We start from the raw sequence: 25,630 nt of genomic DNA, 5'->3' as shown, positions 1-25,630 counted from the left end.
ACATCGATAAAATTTAATACTTTCTTTCATGTCTTTAAAAAATGAACAGTTATGAAATTATAAAAATAATTTGGGGTTAAAAATAATTTTTCAATCTCACTAAAGATAATAAACAAAATATTACATTTCCCAACAAAGGAATGATATCTGTATTTCTTGCAGCCTTTATAACAGCGGAATAACAAATAAAAAAATTTACAATTTTTGTCATGAGTAGCTGTATGAACTTCGCAAGTTTCGCGCCTCCGCAAATATCGCCTGCGCAAACAGTTTGCGTTGGTATGTTTAATCATATTTTGTCAAACGATTTTTGTCATTTGAGAGAAAAGGACTTGCTTTAGGAAACTATGATGTCCAATTTGAAAAAAAAAAAAAAAAAAAAAAAAAAAAAAAAAACCCTATTATTATCATTAACTACAAGGTGTCTGAAATAGAGCTATCACGCTACCAGATTAGAACATCATTTACTTCTAGTTCTGTTGAAAAAGTCATCTACATAATATCACTAAATCATGTGTACAGCTTTAGGTACTAATGTTGTATCATATAACACTGCGAAGGTTTGATATCAAAAGTTCAAAAAGAAGAATTATGACATTTAAGAAGCAGAGCGCTCTGGCCGGCCTACTGATGTTGATGAGGCCCGCCTGCGAGAACATGTGAAAGAAAAACAATATGCAATTCCTTGAGAGCTTGCTAACGAGTTAGATGTTAGTGCCATGTCCATTACTCGTTACACTTCATATAAACACTTGATGTACAAGTTCCCCGTTGGGTACCGCATGAGCTGACTCAAGCAGATAAGGATAGATGTGTCTGGGCCTGCACTAATCTGCTCGAACATTAACGCCAGGACAAAATTCTAGACCGGATCGTCACTTGTGATTAAAAGTGGATTTGCTTCAACAACAAGGGCTGAAAAGGGTGTTGTTCTGTGCCCGGCGAGCCCGTCGGCAGCTTTGCAAAGCTCAATATAACTAACAAAAAAGATTATGCTTTGTATCTGGTAGGATTGCTATGGTATTATCCGCAAAGAGTAAAGGAGTATCTGGAAGAAGGTAAAACCCTCGGTAGTAAAGTGTACAGCGATATGCTAGTCCGTGCTGACGCTACTTTGAAGGAAAAACATCGAACTGAGTTCCGGCGGTAATATTCCTTCACGATAACCCAAGACCACATCTGTCTGCATTCATCTAATGTGGACACTATGCGGAGTCGAATGGGATCTTTTGCTACACCCACCATATAGCCCCGAAATCGCTCCTTCGAATGTCTACTTTTTTCAAACCTGTCTTGCGGGTGCTATCTTCCACTCTCCACAGGATGTCCGAAAGTAGGTTGATCTGTTTTTGGACTCGCGGCCGCCAAGTTTCTGGGGTGGAAGCTTTGAAAAACTACCAAACCATTGGCAGAAAATCATAGATTTGGGTAGTTATTACTACCCACAATAATGGTACTGCTTTCATGATTTTTCCTAACTTTAATAAAAACTTTTTTTAGAGGAAAACGCTCGCTACAACCAGATTTTTCTTAAAAGATACATTTTGAAATGTTAAAATAACAACAGATTAAAAGTATAAGATTTCTTTTTCTGTCCAAACTGACAGATTTATTAGGCAGAAAGCATTAAGGCAGCCTCTGTGTTTATCCCCAAGAACGAAACATTTTGCATGTAACCACAGGCGACCTTACAAAGCGGTTTATGATGTTGAGAAAAGATAATTTGACATTAATTTGTTCAAAGCAATTTAAACGTATATGAGCAGTAATTTAAATATTACGGTTTCAATAAATTCGGAAATAAAATCTACACTGACATAAACATAAGAACATACTCTAATTTACTGTACTAGAATTGAAATAGTTATAAACTGTCATTTTGCTTGCGAAAGCTTTAAACCTAAGTGACCCAGATATATAATGACAGCAAAATTTAACACTATCCAAAAACGAACGACCACATATATATACAGCTAGCCAAGTTTTCCGCTAAACAAAGTGCAAGCGTATATACGCTTCCTTTGAGTTTATTTCTCCTCAGCACTGTGAGTAATGCACTAATACAGCCCTATCGCTGGCCTTTTTCCAGGAATATGGCTTCAAATTTGAGGCTGTAGCATTCAATCTGAATGATCTAGGTAGGTTTCAATTATATAACATAGCTGGAAGTTTGCACACCTATGCATAAAAAGCAGTCAAGTGAGTGATAATTCAAATAGTATGCGTTAGCTTTTTAGAAGCAGTTACTAAAGAGATTAAGTGTTGCACATTGTTGCAAGTTAATACATACATAGTAGAACATTTAAATTGCTACACCATAAAGACGACATGCAGCGAGCTTCAAATTTGAATGAAAGGTACTACACTCTGATATATGCAAATGATTAACATTCCGGTGTATGGTCTCGAAGCAAGTATAACTAATGCCATCTGCATAGTATACATATGGAAAGGTTGCACAATTGGTTTCTCGTTTATAAATCCTATCTGAACGTTGATTGTTTGTAAGAATGAGAAACTCTTGCCAGCAAGTGTTGGAATTCGACCATGGCAGGATCATAGCTTATCGAGATAGCGGTTTATCGTTCCGCGACATGGTTGCTTTTGTTTATCGGGATCTCGTGACTGTTAGGTGAATATGGAATTTATGGTTCTAGGAGGGCCATATTGAAAGCCATGCAGGATTTCAGCAGCCAACGGTCCTCTAACCCCTGAGAGGCCAGACATGTTATCCTTTCTGTCTTGTGGGGTTATCAAGCCACATCACATACCCTGAGTCAGGAAGCTGGCTCGTGTGCAAGACAATAAGTTTCCGCACGGACAGGGCAACGACGTCTGTAGGGTCACGGACTATCAGCACGGCGAACGTTGATGCGGCTTTCCTTGACGTTGCCGCGGAAGCGTCTACAGTGGTGCGACGAATGACGACAGAACAAAGGCGTGGCACCACATAGCTTTGAAGCCTGGTTTTGGGTACACCATCATTATGGATCCATCCATGTGCGGAGGCACCGAAAAGAACGAACGTTACTAGCTTTCATTCGTCATCGTACGTATCCAGCATCTAGCGTACTGGTATGGAATAACATTGGGTACACATCACAGTCACTTCTTGTTTGCATAGACGTTAATGTGGACACTTGCCCTTACATTTCGGATGCGTTACAACCCGTGGCTCTGCCCTATATTCGATTGTATGGCGCTATCTTTAACAGTTTAATGCTCAATGCGCGTTACCCGTGCTCATTACGTTCTCGAGATCCCCCACCCATAGAAAATATCTGGTCATGGTTTGAAGAGAGATTGGAATGCCGCCATTAGTCAGTATCTGCGAATGGTGAACTCTGGCATAAAGCCAAGCTGAGTTCGACTCCATGCCCAGCAGGCTTACAGTCGTTGTTGCTGCCAGAAGTGGCAATTCTGTATTCTGAATTCTACACGCTGTGTACCAAAAACCACCTGCAAATTTAATAATATTTTCTTCCCATTTTATTGTATATGTACAATAAATAAATAACAGTTCTGCTATTAACTGTCATTATTGTTGTTGCAATTGTAACAACCACCAGTGTATAAAAGGTTCAGTAAGGGGGGAAATATGTTACCAATGATAATGTTTGCATTCAAAACTGGTAAAAGAATGACTTCAGAAAAAAATGTTGTAATTATTCCTTAATCTTTACGCTACCTTCTGCCCTGACCTACATCTTTCAGAATGCCTGTCTGCATAGCTTAAAAAAGTACATAAACTCGAAACCTCGAGAAAGGTTTGCGCGAAACTTAACTGAATTCGATGTTTAGTTGGTTTATTATTAGTTGGTCAATTTAACTTAACGGTCAGTATTTTTATTTCCCTATTCAAATTTTATTTAATTTTACTTATTCATTATTATCGTTTCATTCAATTATTTTTCGCTCCAGCATTTCCAATTATAGAAATTAAGCCCAATTTATATTGAATAAAAAGGTGGCAAATTTTTAATGGAACTGCATGTTCATAGGTTTCTGGTACATAAACGTCTGACGTCGTTATTGTATTATTTTATTTCCTAGATTTCAGCTACTGGGATTTGTTCAAAATAATCATTATATATCGCAAGCAATTTTTCACAGCATACGCTAGAGACCACTGTTGTCTTTAACCAGACCCTGAAATATTTTCCTTTAAGATGGCTTAACGACTTGATGTCTTCTGGCAACGACCCTCATGGGAGTTGTTTCACTCAATCTGTCCTTCCGCCGCATAAAGATCTTCTCTAATGGGCCTTAGATATCTTAGCCAACTTTTCCCAACATTAAAATATTTTTATGTTGTATGAAGCATAAAATTTATCCAAAGTTGCAAAAAATGTTTCGGAGGATCAGTCAACATTAATTCTAACAAAGTATAAATAACATTGTATTTGCTGTTTGCGAGAAGAAGTTACCAAGACTTAAAACACAATTTGTGGCAATTAATTTGAAGAAATGCCGATGCATAAGGATAACTTATTTAAATAATAATAATAATAACAATGTATTATGGATTTACCTAAAATTTTTCTTAATAAACAATAAAAGAAAAATGTTACTGAATTTTAAATTCTATAGGAACTTTTATTTTTGATTTTGATTTATATAAATATGTAGCCTGCGGGTGGCATTACATTGATGTCATATGTAAAGCTGACATTTAAATGCTGAACATCATGGCATTAATGCCACCTTTCGAAATGACAGACAAATACTAATATTACCACATTAGTGTCGTGCAAAGTGGCGGTTTACCAAGTGGATATCGTGTCGATAAAATGTTATTATTGTGTATACAAAACCAGTATCACGTCGTTTCTTTGTCATAACTTCCAGTTTGTAATTTTTAGTAAATAATTTAATAAATAAAATTAAATCCCGTGATCATGATCAAGAAATACATTTTTAAGAAAATGGAGCTTGAAGATTTATCCGATGTTCCATTTGAATCTGATGATTCTGAGGAAAACGAACACTTGATTATTCAAAAAAAAAAAAAAAAGATTTTTAAAAGGCCACTTCGAACAACTTCGGATACTTCGTATCAAGTTCGGACAATGCAATTTAGGCGTGAAGGGCCGATGCATTGGTCTACTGAATTGCTGGACCTATCATACCTTAATTATTTCTTCTGAGGCATGTAAAAATACAGGTGGATGACATCCCAGTTAACAGTGCCTAGGAAACTGTTGCGCGTATCACAGTAATTGCCGGAGATGTCCGAGACCTGCCCTGAATCTTCCAGAATATTCGGAATTACGTGAGTGCATATGGCATTTCCGACCCTACATAGCTATGTGGTACCGAGTGCATTTGACTCCAGTTTGTAACCGTAGTTCTGAATGCCTTACACAGTTGTGGACGGAAAAAGCAAAGAACCTTCATGTTGCTGGGTGGCAAAAAACAGCGATATCGATACCAGAGGCACATAAAAAACTGTCTATTGCACGTGCAGATGTCAAAGTATTAATTGCAAGTTAAAATTTATGTTTCTCTATTTAGTAAAGTAGAATTCCACCTTTTGAATTTATTAGGCAATATTCTCGTTTTCTTCTTCTTTCTGAAGTTTAGATATTCTTACCTGAATACTGTCTTTTTTTTAGATTTCAGGTAGCTTGAAAATTAAACAATTGTGATTGCTGGTTCAGAAATAATAAAGCTTTAGAGATGCCTGCATCTGGATGGACTGTTGGATATTTTAAACTGAGTTTAATTGAGATTTTTAGTTTTGAATATTCAATTTTTTACTATGCAGAAGTTAGCTGAGGTAATATTTTCAAACATTTTCTGCTTCTTATTACTATTATTACAATATGCAAATTTAAATCGTTATTTCTCGTTTGTTTATTCATTAATGTAAGTTTTATAAAATAAGAAATTTCGAAATATTTTAAAGCATTGCAAAATTCAAATGAAAAATAAAATTAAGAAACTTTAGGAATTAGAAATAAATCTAAAACAGCGTTGATTAATTAATTTCGAATGATTATGTAATACAAAATATTAGAAATAAATCCAAATTTTACTAATTAACATGGAAAACATGAAAATAAGCAGTTGAGGACCTGTTTAGGAATGGAAATACTGATTTCTATTGGTTTTAAATTTATTAGTGGTAAATTAATCTATTAACCTGTGCCGGTGCTAGTACCCTCAGAAACACCTAAGTTTCCCTTATTCGACTCATTTTGGAGTACGCTTCCCCATCTTCTCTTGTGTCCCTGATTCAAACCGACAGAAATTTGAACGTGTACAGCTTAGTAATGCAAGGATTATTACTGGCCTGAGCAATTCATGCCCGAAAGATGAATGAAGCCAATCTGCAGCCTTTAAGTCTCAAGAGAAATGCATGTTTAGTGAGGTACTACAATAAGCTCTCCAGTCTTGGCCTCCAGAATCGTACCTCGAAATTTCTAGGGTCATGGAGCAATAACCAGACAGAGGCTCAAACCAGGTAGTCCCTTTGGACAAGATGTTTCTGACCACCTTATCGCCAGTTCTATAGTTTGCTTTCATGTTAACTTTTCTGTCCAAGTTAGCAAACAGATGGATTGCCGTGCTACTTGAAACAGTTAGATCTTGAAATAATTAATAATATCCCTGTAGACGCTGTCCACATGTATATGAACGGCAGTAAACTTGTTAATGACAGTTCTGGCAGTGGCATTTATATTAGATTTTGGGATTCAGAAAAATGAATTCAAAAAAGAAATCCAGACTTCTGCTCGGTATTTCGAAGCGAGCTTATTGCAATTCTGGAGGGTCTGGACTCCATCATGTGGCTTCCTCAGTTAAAAAAATATCTGGATCTTTTCGGATAGTAAAAGTGCCGTACAGCACTTGGCTGATTGGCATAATGTGAGGGATAATACAAGTGCAGACATCCTCAGGAAACTAAAACAACTTTCTCTTTCTCATCGGATCCACTTTCAGTGGATTCCATCCCATGTCAACGTTGCTGGAAATGAAATTGAGGACAGCTTCGCTAGAGCTGGTGCTAGCGAGACTACAGCGCCTGCCGCTCCTTTTACTTATATAAAACCATTTTCTAAATGTAAGTCAAAGAATAAGGCCGTCGTTTGTATGGTCCCACCAGAGCACCCATGGTATCAGAGTAAGTGCTCTGTTGGCACCTCGGTTCAGAACAGCAATAGACGAGAACAAACTTCACTTACTAGATTCCTTACTGATCATCTGTTATCAATGACTTTTGTCGGTGGTAATAAACACTTTGAAATATGCACTAAGTGTTCTACCGCGCAGGCCTCTCCTGATCTCATTTTATCTTGTCTGGGGCTTACTAGACAGGATCTGGTTCAAGACCCCCTTTTTGTACTGGACTCTTTCAGGGTAAACGGGCTCATGGACTTGATCTAGCTCTGCTGGTCACGGCGATAAGTGACAACAACATTAAACTATAAGTAAAAATTAATTTTATGGGAAATTAAGAAATGTTTTTAATTTTAATTTCATTTCGGCTTCATTTTGAACAAAATCTGTTATATATTAAAAACAAAAAGATGTGAAATTTACCCGAAACTTCTACATTACTTTGGTAAATAAAATATTTCACAGCTTGCAGATTTCAGGTAGCATATTCAAAACATGTAGTTTTACATTATGATATAAACATTTACGCTTTTACATTAATATTTCTTAGTCAATTACACGTTGAAAATATTGAGACCTCCTGAAAATTCTGAGATATCTTAAATAGAAGAGTATTTTCTCTTTTTTACATTTATTTTTGTTTTCGTTGTAATTTTGTCCATTTATCGTCAGTTTCTACATCAAAACCTCAATCAAACGTAGCAGCCTACTTTAGGCATTTCCTTAAGAAGAAAACTATTAAATTAACACCATGAAATTCTCAGTTCGTACAGAAAAAGAACTTTGAGCAACAATATAATTAGTACAGCCCAAAGCGTGGATAAAATTTCTATTGCACAGTTTTAACCAATATAATTTAAGACTTTTCGTATGGTTACATGTTTAATAATCAACATCATTTCTATCATGATGATTTTCTATAAACTGCGGAGAACCTATATTTTTATGAACTATGTTAAGGGGGCTCATACACCATAAACGCCTTATGATCTTCGAATATGTGACTGTTGCAAGAATTCGGATAATTTATTTATTTTAAAAGCAATTACTTCCAACATTTTATAGCTGACTGCATAACATATCAGCTTTGGGAATTAGTAACCATAAAGTTTGTGTTGCCACAAGTATTTTTGTAATTTAATCCGCTTAGGGACAAAATGTTTCGTCATGTTTCCACCTTGCGCGCATGATATTTTAAAAATGGCTCATGGTACATAATTGAAATTTGATGGAATTCCTTATATGGGCACTAGTTTCTAACGGAACCAAAAATCTGATGAATAATTTAATATTAAAACATTTTATGCACGAAAACATTACAGATCTTTTTAATAAAATACATTTATAAACCCAACTCCAAATAAAATAAAGATTTAACATGAAATTCTTAGAATTTTTGGTTCGCATTAGTTTTCAAATGTTAAAAAAAGCTATATATTAAATATGGAATTAAATTATGCAACAGAATGTTTTAAACGGTGAGCGCAAGGTGGAAACATGACGAAAATGTTTGTCACAAAACGGATTAAATTATAAAAATATTTGTGGCAACACAAAAGTTTTGATTACTATTTCAGAAAGCAGCCATATTATTTAGTCAGCTATACAAAGTTGGAAGTAATTGCTTTTAAATTAAATAAGGTATCCCAATTCTTGTAACAGTCACATATTCGAAGATCGTATGAGTTTTAAGGTGTACGAATCCCCTTAAATGACTATCTATGAACAATGAAGAAGATGCAGAAAATAATCTAAACAAAAGACATTAAAACACGAGTTTCTCAAAATACAGTCATGGACAAAAAGCGCACCAAGAAGGAATCGTCAAAATGAAACGAAATTTTACATACGTAATGACTACTTTGATATAAGTAAATGATAAGAAAATCAAAGAAAAAGGATATTTATTTCAGAGAAAAAGACAAAAGAACGGAGGAGTTAATACTCCGTTGCACCCCCTCTAGCGCGAATGCACGATATGATGCGATACGTGTCATACAAGTTCTGTATGATGTCTTGAGACATTTCGTTCCATATTTACTGTAACCTTGCCTCTAGTTCGTTCAAACTCGTGGGATGCCCAACTTGTCGTCCCAAATAATCCCAGATATGCTCGATTGTAGACAAATCTGGGGATCGGGCAGGCCAAGGAAGGGTAGTAACAGTGCGGAGACAAACTTGTGACACCCTTGACGTATGAGGCCGAGCATTGTCTTGTTGAAAAATGGCTCCTGGGAGCCGTTGCATGAGTGGCAACACATACCGCTGGGCCCTCAGTAGACATACCGTTGGGCTGCCATGGTGCCACAGAACAATACTAGGGCTGACAGTGTATTGTAGGCAATGCCCCCCATACCATCACACCAGCTGTGGGAGCGATGTGTCACTGTACAGCAAAGGCAGAATTGAGGCGTTAACCACGGGCTCTCCACACACGAACACGATTGTCATCACTGCCGAGATTGAATCTGGATTCGTCGCTAAAGACAACCTGGTTCCATTCCGCTGCAGTCCAGTTTCCTCATGCTCGACACCACTCCAAACGGAGGAGTCGATGGGTGGGCATCAAGGGCAGCACACGTAATGGGCGCCTCGATACCAACTGTCCTTCAGCCAGGCGCCTTCGTATGGTTCGAGAAGACACAGGGGCCCCTAGTGAAGGTACTAACTGTGCCTGGATGGCGGCCGATGAAGCAGTTGGCTGTACGCGTACATTTCTTACGATGTGGCAGTCTTCTCGACGACTGGTCTGTCGAGGGCGTCCTGAGCCTGGTCTTCATGTACATGACATCTTTCGGGTCCACTGGTCCCAACACTTCCTCACAACATAATCAGAGCGGCCTAATTGACGAGCTACTCGCCTAGCTGACCACCCAGCTTCCACCATCCCAACGATTCTCCCCTCTCAAACTGCGACAACTGCTCATATTGTCTTCGAACTATGGCATATTGTCTTCGTAATGGCATGTCTACCTCAGCTTTTCCTCTGTAAATGATTCATCACACTCAAACAAGCTTTGGTTACCTGTTTTATACTCCACAGAGTACGATGTTCAACGCCCTCTACCGGCTATATGTAATGCGCAATCACGCTGCATTTCTAATCATTTGCATATCTCCCCGACATGTACCTTGCAAGTTTCGTTACGATCCCGCAATTATTTCTTGGTGCGCTAATTTTTTTGTCCGTGAATGTATTTTCCACAGCTATATAAGAAGTCGATAAGTTCTGCCTATTGGGGATGTTGTCTTTGCCCCCCAAATGGCTTTGGAATGACACAAAGTTTTCATAATGAATTCTAAGCACATCCAGAATGTCGGTAGTCGAACGTGGAACAGCTCCATGCTGCTGAAACCATATGTCTTGGGCTCCAGTGTTTACAGTAGTCATCAGGAATGAACCTTGTTCTCAAGAAGCATTTAACCCAGAAGCACGCACGCTGATGTGAGTTACACGAGCGCACGCACTGTGTCCAAAAGACCCGATTCGTGTTTTTTGAATAAGATATTGTATATCTTTAGAAAAAAGTGTTGTATCTATATCGATAATAACTTTTATGATCAAATTTAAAAAGTATGCAAGTTAAAATTTTTAATTTCTCCAAATGTTTTTATGAAATAAAATTTCTTAAAGGAATAGAAAATCGTATTGTATATTAGTATAGGAAAGAAAGATATTATATTTTTACTCTGTATCAATTGTTATTTTCCTTCTTAGCATTATAGACACAGAGGAAAAATGCAACAACAAATGTTAAGAGCATATTGAAAAAAGTGTTTTCGTGTGTTCCAAATACAAATATTTTTCACATTCGGCGAAGTGCGTTTTCTTTTTTCTATTCTATTTCGCTGGGCAAACACTGCATTTCCCCCCTTTTCTTCGTTTTCAATAATTTTTTTCGCAATAAAACAATTTATGTTATTCTCAGTCTCGTTTTCAAAATATCTATCACTGTCTGAATCAGTATCATATGAACTAAAAATTCATGATCATTTTTATTCTCATTTTCTTCAATACAATCTTCGCCAGCTGACACATCTAACAACTTTTGCAACATTTCCTCTATTTAAGATAAATTACGAAGTCCTAGCGAAAAAACTTCGGGAACATAAAGAGGTAGACATGACTACACTGGGCCTCAACAACTTGCGTAAAATAGGCCTGCTTTGAAAAACGTTTGTTTAATCGCGCGAGTCCATTGGACCCAGTGCGCTCGCTCCCGGGTTAAAGGCACTACACGCGTTTGTGATGTTTTTGGCAGGTCTCAGGTCAAAAAAGACAAACCGTGCTGACTAAAAAAAGCATGTTCTTTGATTGAATATCGGTCCATTATATCGGAAACAAGATTTGAACAAAAATAACTAGGGTGTGGAACCGAATTTCCTTTGGGCCCCTAAATAGTTGCTCATAATTTGGCCGTACTAGCTCCAATCATTGAGGAGTTATTGTAATACCAGAATGGCAAGACCTACTCAAATACCGTGCATTACAGAGTATAACGCATTTTGTAATTTTGCAACAAACTAAGTATTTTTTCATTCCATAAAAGTTATCAGTCCAAAAAATGATAGTATTTAAAAATAATGCACAAAAACTACACAATAAGCGTCAGCTGTTTTTATTTTGTACATCATAAATACATCCATAAGTTACACACAGAAAATAAATTGACAATTTTTACATCGATAGGTAACTGCAATAAAGAGAATTTGAACAGCGGAACATGCTGTAAATAAATACTGTATATTGTAGACCAAGAATACAAATTCCAGAATGTATCTTAAAACATGTTTATGACATAACATGCAATAAATAAAGACCAATGTGTTTTAGAGTTCATTTCTAGTTGAAAACAAAGAACTCTCAATAGGAACACAGCAATACCACTTGTACTACTTACTGTCTAAGTGACATCTCAATTAAATAGTTGAAATAATTGTAACCTGTCAGAGGTATTTTAACGGAAGGCTACAAAAGCTTATATTTCTACAAAAGAAAAAAAAACAGTTATTCAATTAATTAAGAAATTTTGCTTTCTATTGAAAAATCGTTAAATTTATGAAACTCTTAGTTCTTTATTCTAATTTCGAAAAATGGTTATTAAAAATAATCATTTTGTTATGTATAGTTATAAGAAATATTATAATTTTTTATGACTAATTTAAATTTAAAGCAGATTTTAAAGTATAAGCATTTTAGAAATATTGAAAATATACATTCTTAATTCAAACGTTTCGTTGCGTTGTTCTACCTGCGAGTATAACAAAATGGCTTGCATATCAAATTCAGCATGCATTTCGATACTTCTAATTTACAAATAACGATATTATTTACAACTAAAATGGAATTTTTGATTAAATTTTCATGCTATGAAATTAACAAGATAAATACTTTATTGTGAAATGTAAATAAATGCAATATATAGGACAGAAATTTGATACTTATGAACAGAGAAATAAAGTTTTCATTTTCTTTATAATATTACGCAGTTAACTTATAATCAGATTATGAGAAGTGAACAAATGCATACATTCAGCAATAAAATTTATTAAATAATTGAAAACAAATAAAACTCTTCTTACCAATGAATTCTTAATTCTTCGTTTAAATAACATATGATAATTGAAAATAATTTTTTCAAATTTTGAAATTAACTTCAAATATGTAAATAATTCAATGCCGTAATTTACTTTTGACTTTCCCACAGCAGAAAAATTACATAGCTTATATTATATATTATGCACAATATAATACAATAAATATCCTATATTACAAAGTTTATTCGATAGCAACAAAAATTTACAAATTTAGAATTTACATTCCGTTCATAATTTGAAATACACCTGCTTAAAACAGTACCTTCATATATGTTGCTTAAAATATATCCAATCTCTTATAGCCTCAATCTCATACTTTACAAATTTTTTTTTTTAGATTGTCTTTCTTAGAAATCACACAGTGCTTCGTGTAGAAACAAGTAACTTGCATTGTTTGCGGAACTCAAAATTAGTTAATTGATTTCTCAAAGCTTTAGTGATTCATCACATTTCGCTTATAAGGTACTTTAGTGTATAATTAATAATTTTTTCTAATTATTGTGAATATGTTTTGGATTATGAAAAGATTTAATTAAACTTGTAAGGTTGTTGAATCTTTTCTGCATTTCTGTTATTTCATCTGATAACTAGAAAATTTATATGAAGCGAATTTATGAAGTGCAAATACTTACTTTAAATTATTCTTTCTAATTGTTTTGGAACTGAAGCGTAAAGACTGGTTCGGCTTTATAAGAAATATAGACTATTATTCAGACTAACATAAATTGATTTTATAAGCAGTTTAAAACAAAATCAAAGGACAATAATTTTAATGCTATATAAATAACATTAGTTTATTTTAAAACTTAAAAATAATTTTAAATATTGTAAAACTTAAAAAAAAAATTTTTTGATATATAATTTAAGTGATTTAAATTATATGTGATGATTTAAATTATTTGAGAATATATTTTAATAATAAAAGAATGATTTTAGAATATATTATTTTTTCAAATGCTCTATAAAATACACAATAGTCCTCAGATCTTATTTCCTTGCTTGTATTACATATAGGATTACATATTTCATAATTAATAATTTTTTGTTTGGAATAAATTGAGAGATTAAAAAGAAGTCTGTAACATTAATTTAACCTGCTTATTTTAATAAATATTTTTATTAGAACAATTAAAGAACAAGATATTTTAATTTGAAAAAAAAAAAAAAAAAAAAAAAAAAACAGTCAAAACCATTCATCATACTCTATGCCAAATATAATGTCTCTTAAAGAATGACAATTACTTTAACTACAGAATTGACGGTGACAAATGCAAAAAATGTGATGCAATTTACACCGGTTTGTCTTTCATGGATATATTTACTTTTAGGCAGTTTCTAAATGAAAGATGAATAAATAAAGATTGCTTCAATTACTTCAGCTCCATTAGTGTTATTAACTAAATACGCTCTCAAAATTACATAGGAATAAGGTTAGACTTTATTGTTCCATCGAATTCATGCTGTTAATGAAATAATTTTATGTATTTATAATTGCTTTGAGCAGATCATGCCAGGATAAATTTATTATGAAGTTACACTACTCTCATTAATAATACATTAACAGCACTAATGGGAAAAAATGAATTTTATAATGAAACGCATAACAGTTTGTCTGTGTTGAGTGATATATTAATAAATTTATACCCAAAAAAGTAAGTAAATGAGTACAAGTGAAAAATTCATGTATTTCTTTATCTGATGTAATTTGCACATACAAAGCTGAACGAAACTGAAAACAAGATTTTTTTATTATTTAAATATGAGTATATTAGAAAACGTTTTCCTTACCGAAATCCAAATTTTGGAAATATAATCTAATTAAATAAATTATAAACAACAATAAAACAGAAAACTTTAATTACATTAATTGTAAACAACCATAAAACAGAAAACTGCTTCAGGCTCTTAGTGACCAGGTGATAAATGCCAAAACTGATTTATGAGTTAAAACTATTGTACGAAAATTATTTTGCAAAATTAGGGAACAGAACACAGATAAATAAAGAAGAAAAATCTTCGTATAGTTTTGTATTCGTCAATGCTAAGCACTAAAAATAATAGCTTTTGACGTAAGCATGTTATAGCATAAGGTATACCAAGAGCGATCTCATCTTTTACCTTTAATTATCTTCAAATAGCGAACTAGTATAATACACGTAAAAGCTGCCTTTCTTATCCGATGCATTATTTTCAATTAGAACAGACGCTTAGATTTAGACGTTTAGCTGGTTGGTCATTTCTAAGCATTATTAATTACTGCGAACCTTAATCACGCCCTTACGTGAAATTCATTGGTTTGGTACAATAGAGAATCGGATAAAAATGTTCACAAAACCCAAAAATGTGCTGTACAAATATCTCTATAGGAATCCAGAAAAAAAAATTCTTTGTACGCAGTGAAGTGGAATGTACGAAAGAAATGTGAGTGGGAAAGCACAGGACATTTTCGCATTTCTTAATCTGTCAGAGAATGCGATTTTCCGAAACGAAAATGCAAGTCTGTCGTAAAACCGGTATCCAAAATTATGTTTACTAAACAAATCATTCGAGAACGAAGAAAATATACAAAAGGCTAAACATTATCGTCTCCAAACATGGCTTGCAGTGTCATCAACATTGCACAAACTATGTGCTGAGTCCATTTAAGTTCTTGACTACTATTAATAACGTAGTTTAGTCAGCTTAGCCATTGTCGTCCTTAACTTCACCCGTAGTTTGCGTTGCAGGGCGTTTTGTCACGTGATTTGGCCAGTGTCCGGCACTGCATGTGCCAGGACCTGCCCACCAGTGGTGCATGTCCGGGTAAGACTTGTGATACTGGGGTGCGTGCAGCATGGCACACATGCGGCACCAGAAATAGGTATTGACGAATTCTCCAGTACCTTTCCATCGGAAATATTCGTTGTAGAGGGTGTGGTTCTTGTCCAGGAGATGAAGGTATTGAGCCAAATCTCTGGGGGTTGCGAAATCATCGACATGAATGTAGGAATGGGGTGGAGCAGATCTGGCATAGTCTTCTCGACGGGCTCCCATAACAATGGGGACGATGTTGCGACTGCAGAGAAACAAAAATGCAATGTTAATGTTCTTCCAGTTGAATAATTGATTCAACAAAATGTCATAAATAACGCAATAATTTCATTTGATTCACTTTCATTTATTCAGAAAGGTTCTTTACACAGCGAACATGTAAGAAAGAAAGTAAACAATTCTAATTATTTAAACAAAAAATTCAAATTTAAGTTTTCGCTATCTTATAACAGTGAGATGTTCAGGGTGACAGTTTAGATTAGAATCTTACTTAAACTTTTAAAAAGATTTAAATATAGAAAGAAAACGAATATATATATTAATATTATATTGCTTAAAAATAAAATTCCCTTCAACGTTTATGATCCACAGCATATATCATCTGTGTTAGATATAATATATCACGTCTCTCATGTCTTCCAAAACCATTAAATTCCGATGATGCAAAAAGCAAAATTAATTTCGGGATTAGAAAAAAAAATTCCTTTCAAACTATTTACTTATGTAGCAGTTCGTTTTCGCAAAATTTTGCAATTTCAAAAATAAAGTATCCATAAGCTTCCAACAACATTTACGTTTTATATCGTAACAAATGTTTTGAGAACATTTTGCCGTTCGGTAACAAAGAAAAACAATTTTATGCATCATTCTTCAAGTAAATATTGCAGTGTTTGATGGTGCATGTTGAAAATAAAGAAAGAGTTAATTTTGAAAACAAAATGATAAATATAGAACTTAAATATTTATAAACTGAATGATCCTACGTAAATGTAAAAGATTTATAGAAATGCGTCGAAAATATTCAGAAAAGTAAGCACATAATTTACTTGAAAGTAGTGACACTATTCTTCCTTCAGCAATATTAGTTGTTTTTGACTATTAATAGAATTTATTTCGTTCCAAACCATTATGAATCGACATTACGAGACGTAGCATACATAGTTTCATACTATAATAACTCTGAATATGATTGCTAAACTTTAGACTTATGTTATTAATTGCACATACAAATAAATAAACGTTTAAGAAAATTCGAAGATTTAAATGGTAGAAGAAGCAGTTTTCTTCTACAGAAATCCACAGAACAGGTGTTTGCTAATAAGGATAATTAATTATTAAGCTTAGAATTTTAATTGAATAAATAATTTGGCAACAGGATCATGCGCATTTCGTCTTTCGAATAAAAGCTTTCATCTGAAAATTTGCTCTGAGTAAAAATCTGGACTCAGCATGAAAATGACACTTTTTTTTGCGTTAATAAATCATCAAAATTACAACTAGATGACTATAAATTGTTAAGGCAAATAATTAATTGAGAGAATATATAAAATAATGCAACACATTATACTATTTTAAAAGGAAATGCAATCTGAATAAAAAATGTAGTAGTAGATATTGGAAGACTAAGTTGCGGATATGACATTATACATTATATATAACAATTCATTGATACAGTTAAAAATATTTACTCTCCGTTCATTTTATTTTCACTTCTCTTTGTGAAGTAAAGGAAGTATTGTAATCGCGAAAAATTTCGGGTATCATATTTTAACGAAAATATCCATTTTGGCTACTCTCGAATCCATTTGAACTATGTTTTGGGGTGACGTCTGTACGTGCGAACAGAATAAAGGAGTCTTTTACCCAAAACGAATTTGAAAATGGATTAAGAAAAGATTTTCTTCTGACAGCTGTACGTACGTACGTACGTATGCATATATATCGCATTATTCAAAAACGAGTAGGCTGAGAACATCGAAATTTTGTACATGGGACTGCTATAACATACACTTGTGCACCTCGTTTTGGGTTGCATTCGGCAGGTGTGCTCAGGTTTTTATCAAAAGTTATGCAGTTTTCGCTATAAAAGTGATTTAATTATATGGTTCTTATGGTCCAGTTAAGGCTTTTATGCCTTTAGTTAATTTTAATCTGCATGCAATAGTTTTATAATTATCAACAATTTAAAAATTGTTGAAGTTCTACTAAGCCTAACGAATGCCCCCCCCCGGGGGTCGACGTAGAGAATTCTGCGAAGCTACTGGCTAGGATCTGTACCTAGGCAGTCTCGGCCACGGGGGTATAAAATTTATGAACTTGGTGGTTCTGAAGGCTCTGGGAAAGGTCACTTATTGGCCGGCCTCGGAGTCTGGCACGTCCTAGCGCGGCGTGGTTCTAGTAACCATGGAGATAGGAAAGGGAGGAGGCGCCATTCCGCGCTAGAAGTGAAGCACTGCTTTGAAGCTTGGGTCACCAGACGGGGTGTTCTTTGTTTACATTCAAAAGCTCGCTTGACAAGATTCTGATAGTATTTCGACACACGACAGTTCCATAGAAATCGAAAAAGGGACACTCTCGCATGAAAGAAACATTCATAGTGTGATGGATAATAGCGATTTGTGTAGTTTACTGACATTAACGCAAAAATCACATCTGGGTTATTTTTCGATAACTAACAACAGCGATTTTGATTATGAATTTGTTTTATAAAATTCTAAGCTGTTGCACTACAAAAATATAGATTTTAAGAAAATTGCTAAAAGAGATCTGCCAAAATTTATTTTCTAGAAGATTTGAAAAGTTTGAAACTTGACGGCTGAATGTAAATATAAAATTATGTATGTTAAAATATTTGTAGTTAGGCACATAGGTCAGATTAAGTTTTTATTAAATAGAGTAACGCATGCAAGGGCTATCTGCCTAAAGAGAGAGATGCCATCGTGGAGGAATTTTGAAGAAAAACTGACCTTTGAATGGATATTAAAAATAATACTTATAATTTTCATTCAAATTATATTCATATATATTTTTTATGTAAAACTTTCGGGTGTATGCTAAATTAGTGTAAATTACTTTACACGAAAAATATAGTGAATGCACCGAAATTAAAGATTTGCACATGCCGGAAATGATAAATAGGAAATATGTATGGGTATTTATGCATGTGCTTGCAAAAAGCATGTATCTGCCTTTGACAAAATACTTAAATATTGATTAAATTATTTATAAATGTATTTGAAATGAAGAATTTATTCACTTATAAACAGTGAAAGTACTGTGAAGAAATCTAATGATTAAATGTACCTAATTTATAATGATTATAAATGTTATCTAAATATATAACCTTAATATTGAATTGTAAACATAAATTGAAATCCTGTTGACAAATACGTTATAAAACTATTTAAGCAAGAATTGCTCGTATTGGAAAGCAATCTGTTAAAAGGTATTGTAAAGCAAATGCTATGAGATGCGCACTTAAGAACGTAATAAAGAGTTTTGGAATATGTATTCTTGAAATGAAGGGTAAAAAAAAAATCTGATAAGTATAATTAAAAGAATTATTCCCTTTACATTTTATAATAACTCAGTTACAAGTTTTAAATAATACTTAAAAAAAAAAAACTTATTTTATTCCCTTTCAGAAATGTTCAGAGAAAGTCAAATACTATTAAATACCTATTTAATTATTAGGAATTAGCGAAATACTTATTTAAAGTATTTCGCTAATTCCTAGTAATTCTCTAATTTAAAATGAACCGAATAGAGCATTAATTATAAATTGACTTACATTTTTCGATTTAAAAGAAGCAAAAAAATCATGTCATATTTAAGAAAGTATTTTAGGAAGAAGCTCTATAAATAGAAAAGAAATAATGCATAATTTTAATAATAATAATACAATAAACTTTGATCTTAATTTTTGTACCTTAACCGAATAAAATCGAATCACCTTAATTTTTTTTTCTAATGTAATTAACAAAAACTTGTGAAAATATTTCATTCAAATTAAACCATTCTGAGAAAACTGTCCTGTGAAAAGTATAGCATTTAATTCCGTTCAGAATGAAATGTTGTTTAAAAATATGTACTTAGGACTCTGAAGTGTTGTAGAAAAAGAAAACATATACATTTATATGTATATTTGCGACGTAATTACAAAATATTTACACCCGAACGCGTCAAATCCCATAGAACTCAATGGTAAATGACCCAATGTTTTGGTCACCACGTAGGGATCGCCGGTGCTTCAAAGCAGGGTACGGAGAAACTTGTTTAGGGCGACTCCATCTTACTTCCTACCTCCATGCTAGTAACCCGGGGGTCTCCCCCGGGGTCGCTGGGTAATGTCCCGCTGCGACGGGCTCGCCCAAGCGACTGGTAGGAGCATTAGACGACCGGTGCTGCCTGGTGTCATATCCAGGTGGTGCGCTGCTCTCTTGGAGGGTAATAGTGGAGGTTGAACTTCCACGAAGTGCCCAAAGGGGCAGTAGCCTGCAGTGGGATTGATTTCTCGGAGCAGGGAAGCCTAAACTTATCTAAGCCTAACGAAGCCCTACTTGTTTATGTTTGAAACTTTAGTAGAATAGTGAATTACTTCAGTTTCTGCACCAACTTTCAGTGTCTTTTTGCCGAATGGGACGAAAAGTGAAGTTTCAGTTTTGTGCACCGAAATATCTGCCTTCCAGCCCGCTGACCGAATTGCTTGTTTTCGCGAAGAAAGTTTTAATTTTTAATGTAAAAAATTAGTTTTTTTTAAAAAAACCTGTTTTTAACTGTATTTGATGTTTTATGTTTTCCTCCATTTTGCAATATTTAATGAAGATGTTTTGAGGTGTTATGTATTTTTGCCTTGCCGCGCAGTGAGAGCTGAATTAATTGAATTAGAAATATAGCTCTAATTAAATTCGCGTAAATAAGTTTTAAGGGATATCAGCAACCCCTATACCCCTATACTGACAATGTTGCATTGGCCATTTTCAATGTACCTTTTCTCAAAATCTGCTGCAGGTATACGCTTGGAATTTTTTGTGTAATTAAAATATACCTATTTGATTATACGGAAATGAGCTTTTGAAATATTTTGAATTTTAGAGTAATTTACAGAATACTTTGTTAGACATAGTAAAATTTAGCACTTTTCTTACACACACACACACACACACACACACACACACACACAAAAAAAAAAAAAAAAAAAACTTTTTTTCGAAGTTTATCACAAAAAGCTTATTTCAGTAAATATTAAGAAACCTAATAAAAAAGCCATAAAATTTTAGATACCTGTGAGTAGTAATTCCTGAGAAAAGGTACATCGATTTTGAAAAAATCACGTTTGGAGTAAAACGCGGTTTTATGTAAAAATCCGCATTGATCAAAGCAGTCGATGACAAATTAAAACTAGATTTTTTACAGTTCTAATTTTCACAGAGATTAAAGAATGGTATTTTTAGAAAGATAAAAGTGTGGATAATTTGAAAATGCAAAATTCGAAATCACAATTTTTGAAGATTTTGATGTTCCATTACCCCTTAATAAAACGCAGCAAACAATGTGTATAAGTTAATAGGGCGTACAAGAAGATATAATCGGTAAATAAAATAGTATTTAGATAAGAGGGTCTCTCTGCTAGATAGATGGAAGCTTTACTAGGAGACCATTTTATAATAAATAATTGGCAAAATTTCTTTATAAGCAAGTAGCAGCCTCAGCATGCGCAGACGAAAAACGCTCTCAGCGCAAAAGAATAAAACATTGTCATTAAATTTTAGTTTCTAGAGATTAGTGCAATTATAATTTACTATATTTTCTCTATAATTACCAATTATTATTATTTATTATTAACTGTTTTAAATAAAGAATATAAAACTTACGCCAGTTACAACTACCGATAGTAATAACAACTATTCTAAGTGTTGTAAACTATTTTACAGTACCGTTTGTTATACTTGAAGAAATTTTAACTAATCATCGACTATATCATCAATTGCTGATACGTTGTCCGAAATCATGAAACAGAAAGAAAATTATCATGCCTTCTACATCGACAAATTTACAGCAGAATTATTCCAAAATAAAGTCGAAACCTAGGTTATAATAGAAGCAGAATCGGTAATTTCGTCGTCTACTATCCTCGAAAAATGTTATACAGGCCTATGAAAAAAACTGACTGCTGATTACTGAAACAGCATTGCGTATAATCATCTGTAAGTTGAAACTCTCGACACCCATATTCCTCTTAAAGCCCTTATTACCCCTTGAAAAGATGAGGTTAACACCGCGTAACGAATTCTAATCACAACTTACTCGAATCATATAGACGAGAAATTAATTCCCTGCTGCGGTGATTCGCTCCGCTAATGAGGCAGCTCCGAGGAGCTCATGAAATTCTGATGATGCTATAAACAGAGACTGAGTCTCCAAAGAAAAAAAATTGCGAAAAACAGCGCTTTTATAAGTGGAACCTTCGGATAATAACAGAGTACATTCGAATAGTACTTATAGTGGATATGTAATGATTTGAATATACTTCCCAAGAAAGATTTTACAAAAGCTATATTTATTATTGTACAGAGAGTTCGAGCAAGATTGTATATAGGTTGGATTTTTTTAAATATTGAACGTAGACATGTATTTCCAAAGACAAAATTTCGTAAAGTTGCGGAATTTTATGAAAGCAGTTTCAACATTTTAGATCCTGCAAACATAAAATTTACGGGTTTTTACGGTTCCTATAGATAAATACAGGATAGGACAGGAAACGTTTGGGTGGGATACCAGAATGTTTTCAATAGCAAGTATAGTTCTAAAGCAGTTGCTGTGCAGCTCCGTTCTAATTTTAATGCAGGACACGTAGAGGAAAGGATCTGGGGATCTCTCATCCCTCATCACTTAACATCAGATTACTCCAGAGAACTTTCAACTCGCCAGTACTTTAAGTGTCTCTACTGCGCAGACACTATATGCTTTTGAATAAAATTCGATAATTATCGAAAGGGATAAAAGCCTGCATCCTTCTTCTTCAGGAACAAAATATTAATGCGACTACACAGATTTATATAAAAATGCAAATTCTTAGGAATAGAATTTCGAAATCGATAGAATTTTGTTCAGATTCTATGCCAGACTAAGGCTGCCTTATTGTTGTTGTTATTTTGCCTAATTTTAAATAATCCTGAACGAGTATTTATGTTACACATTTTGTTACATTTGCGAGATTTACTTTAGGTAACAAGTTATTTTCCTGCTGATTTCTTTGACCTCTTTTTTTTACCATCAGTCTTCACCAGAACGAAAATCAATTTCTGAGTTTAAATAGAGAGTGGAACTGTATCAGTGTGTAATTCAAGTATATAAATATGCAACAGAATATAACGTGTGCAAATATGCGTCAGTATGGAAATACACAATTAACTTTTATCTTCCAAGAATCAATTTTTACAAGTGTGCTCATGTAAAAGTATCAGAATTAAAATATCAGTTAAACGTGCATTGCAAATATCAGTGAGTAGAAGCGCTTTCAGTTATATAAATATGCATCAATATGCTTTGCGTAATGTTAGTGTGCATTAGTACGCTTTCAAATATATCAATATGCAACATTATTCTATCGGTTATGTAAATATGTATAAATATATAATATATGTAAAGTACGCAATTATCGTTTTAGTGCTTTAAATGTATTTTTACATTAAGACACATGAAACACATGGACAGTGCTATGAACATTGCAGAATATTTTAGAACAGGCCCGTCTAGTGTCCTATGAGTATTTGAACATGTATTTTATAATCCAGATCCTAAATGGCATTCACCTATAATACTACAACAAAGTTCTAAGTTAAGCATACATATTCGTATATGGCCACACGGAAATTTTAATGTGTGTTCCTATTTTGTGCATATATTATTGTACATACAACTAATGTAGTCTCCTAAAGCTGTTCTCTTGCGACTTCTGTACCTTATAGGTGACTGATCATTCCGGAAATGAGTAGCCTTTAGAGTCACCAGAGCCTTCGTTTATATGGAATTCCATTTCAGCTCGGTGGGACTCATAACAGTATAGTAAAGTTCGATTCGCGTTTTATGTATCCACCAGCCGACGATATAGCTCTCCAAATCTCTGTATGGGCAGCCATTGAATCTCTTTGGTTAGGAGTAGAGATGCGTTAATTGCTGCCAAGCTGATTCAAAGAACTGGTTCATTGTAATGAGGAAACGAACGCTGGTTCCTCAAAAAAGAGCGACAGCTTCTTTAGAGTTCATCAGCCGAGAGTTGTTTTTTCGAAAAGTGTCAGAAAAATTCGATTCCGATTTTAGAAAAGAAAAGAATGTTTATCTTCCCACACTAAAAACGAGCTAAATTTTTATTACTTCCCAAATTTTTTAATAGCCCTCTATTCTAGAACCTTAATGTTAGTTTTCTGTAGAAAGGAGGTTTCATGGAATCTCAATACCACTTCTGAAAGAAATCAGTCCCGAGACTTAGCGGTTCGATGTAGTCAGTTCTTCCGATTCCTTCAATTCTTTCCGCTTTTCGCTCCATCCTCGCTCACCAATCTTGACTCACTCCCCGTTCCATTTAATTCATTAAGTTTATCTGTCAGCGATGAGTGAAAAATATTGCGATAAAATTCGGCGAGCGAACGTTTCTGATCTGATCCAATAAAACAGCAGTTTTGTCTACCTTCAGTGAGAAGCCAGTCCGCTAGAGCCCTACTATTTTTAAAGTACAGTTTATTTATTTGTATTTTTGTAACTCTAGTGTTGTAAGGTTTTTCTTATTTTGCATAACAAATTTATTTTAAGTTTGATACATATTCTAGGCTTCTCAACTTCCCCTCACATTGTCTCGCCAGAATGTAAATTCAAAGTTAAGTGAAGTGCTTATTTAAACGTGTGAATAACTCAGTTTATTCAAAGCACGTTTCGCCAGCCAAGCGCACGTTTCGTTGTTATTTCCCTGTTACGACAGGATACCTTATCAGATTTAGCCTCACGTCGGTTACGTTCTTGTGAGTCCACCTCTTAGGCGTAATTTAAGTGCTATCTTGCACTATTTATTTCAGGTTTGATTTACATTTCTACGTTTTAGTTTCCACCGCAAGTTGACGGTGTTTTTGTATCGCATGAAGACCGTGTGTTTCTGTTAACTATTTTGAATTAATCAAGGGTTATTTTTTACCATGAGTCAGTAGTTTTATTCACGTCAGCACGAGAATTCGCCAGGTCATTATAGGGTCTATTCTAGTTTATGTGGACAAGAGAGACAGACTCTATACTGTGTATTAAGCCTCTCATTTATATTTAAAGTTTTAATCTCCAACCTGCACTGTTTCTGGCACTAGATACGGAAGGAGGGAAGAGAGACAAAATCTATATGGTAGAATGATTGTAACATGGCCTCTGGCTTGACTCTTGAATGATCACGCAATATTTTTCCTTTTGGTTTATTAATAGAATCTATACTATATACCAGTGATGGCGAACCTATGCACGTGTGCCACAGTCGACACGCAGAGCTTTAATAGCCGGCACGCGACTAAAATATTACTTCCTTAATCAATAATCACAATAAAATGATACTATGTAATTTAAATAAGTGTATTAGTCTGTTATTCAACGTTTCACTTACAATACTTATCACATAATGCCACTGGCATAAAGCTTAAGCCTAGATATCAGATTTTCAAATATCGCCATAGAAATGATATACATATTTATTGACTCAATTTATGACGTTTCGATTGTTTAGGCTAGTCATACAGTCAGGAAAATCTGATAAAGCGTCTAAATAAAAATCTCTAGTACCCTTTTTTCGCTCATCCTGAATAGTAAATTTTTTAAAAACGGATGTGAACATGTGGGAGTTTACTATGCAACGCGCTTTACGCAAGTGAGAAATGTAGTACCTCAATACTAATAATAAAATGCAGATGATATAGCAGATGGCAATTGTTTATCGCCATGGCTACCGATTGATAGGCTATTTTCAGATAGCCCGAGAAAAAAGCGATAAATAGGCTATCGTTCGGTAGGCGTTGGCGAAAAAAAGGCTATCGGTCGGTAGGCGTTGGCCATAAAAAGCCGATTAATA

General features: G+C 34.1%; 1 protein-coding gene across 3 annotated transcripts in view; it reads right to left on the bottom strand.

Moving 5' to 3' along the window:
- LOC118187669 (core alpha-(1,3)-fucosyltransferase-like) overlaps positions 1-25,630 on the bottom strand; it is a 631,908-nt gene that overhangs the window by 143,155 nt on the left and 463,123 nt on the right. For 2 of the 3 annotated variants that reach the window (XM_085820904.1, XM_085820905.1), the window contains one exon: positions 11,726-15,775. The exons of the other annotated variant lie outside the window; for it this stretch is intronic. In XM_085820904.1, coding sequence (XP_085677030.1) covers positions 15,403-15,775 — 373 coding nt within the window. In that variant the 3' untranslated portion in view covers positions 11,726-15,402. Of the gene's footprint in view, positions 1-11,725; positions 15,776-25,630 lie in introns of those variants that run through there. 3 annotated transcript variants of the gene reach the window in all.

This window comes from Stegodyphus dumicola, chromosome 7 (genome assembly GCF_044657685.1).
Source record: "Stegodyphus dumicola isolate Sdum_Otavi_A_Nest chromosome 7, ASM4465768v1".
NCBI lineage: Eukaryota > Metazoa > Arthropoda > Arachnida > Araneae > Eresidae > Stegodyphus > Stegodyphus dumicola.
This window is presented reverse-complemented; position numbering and strand designations above follow the sequence as displayed.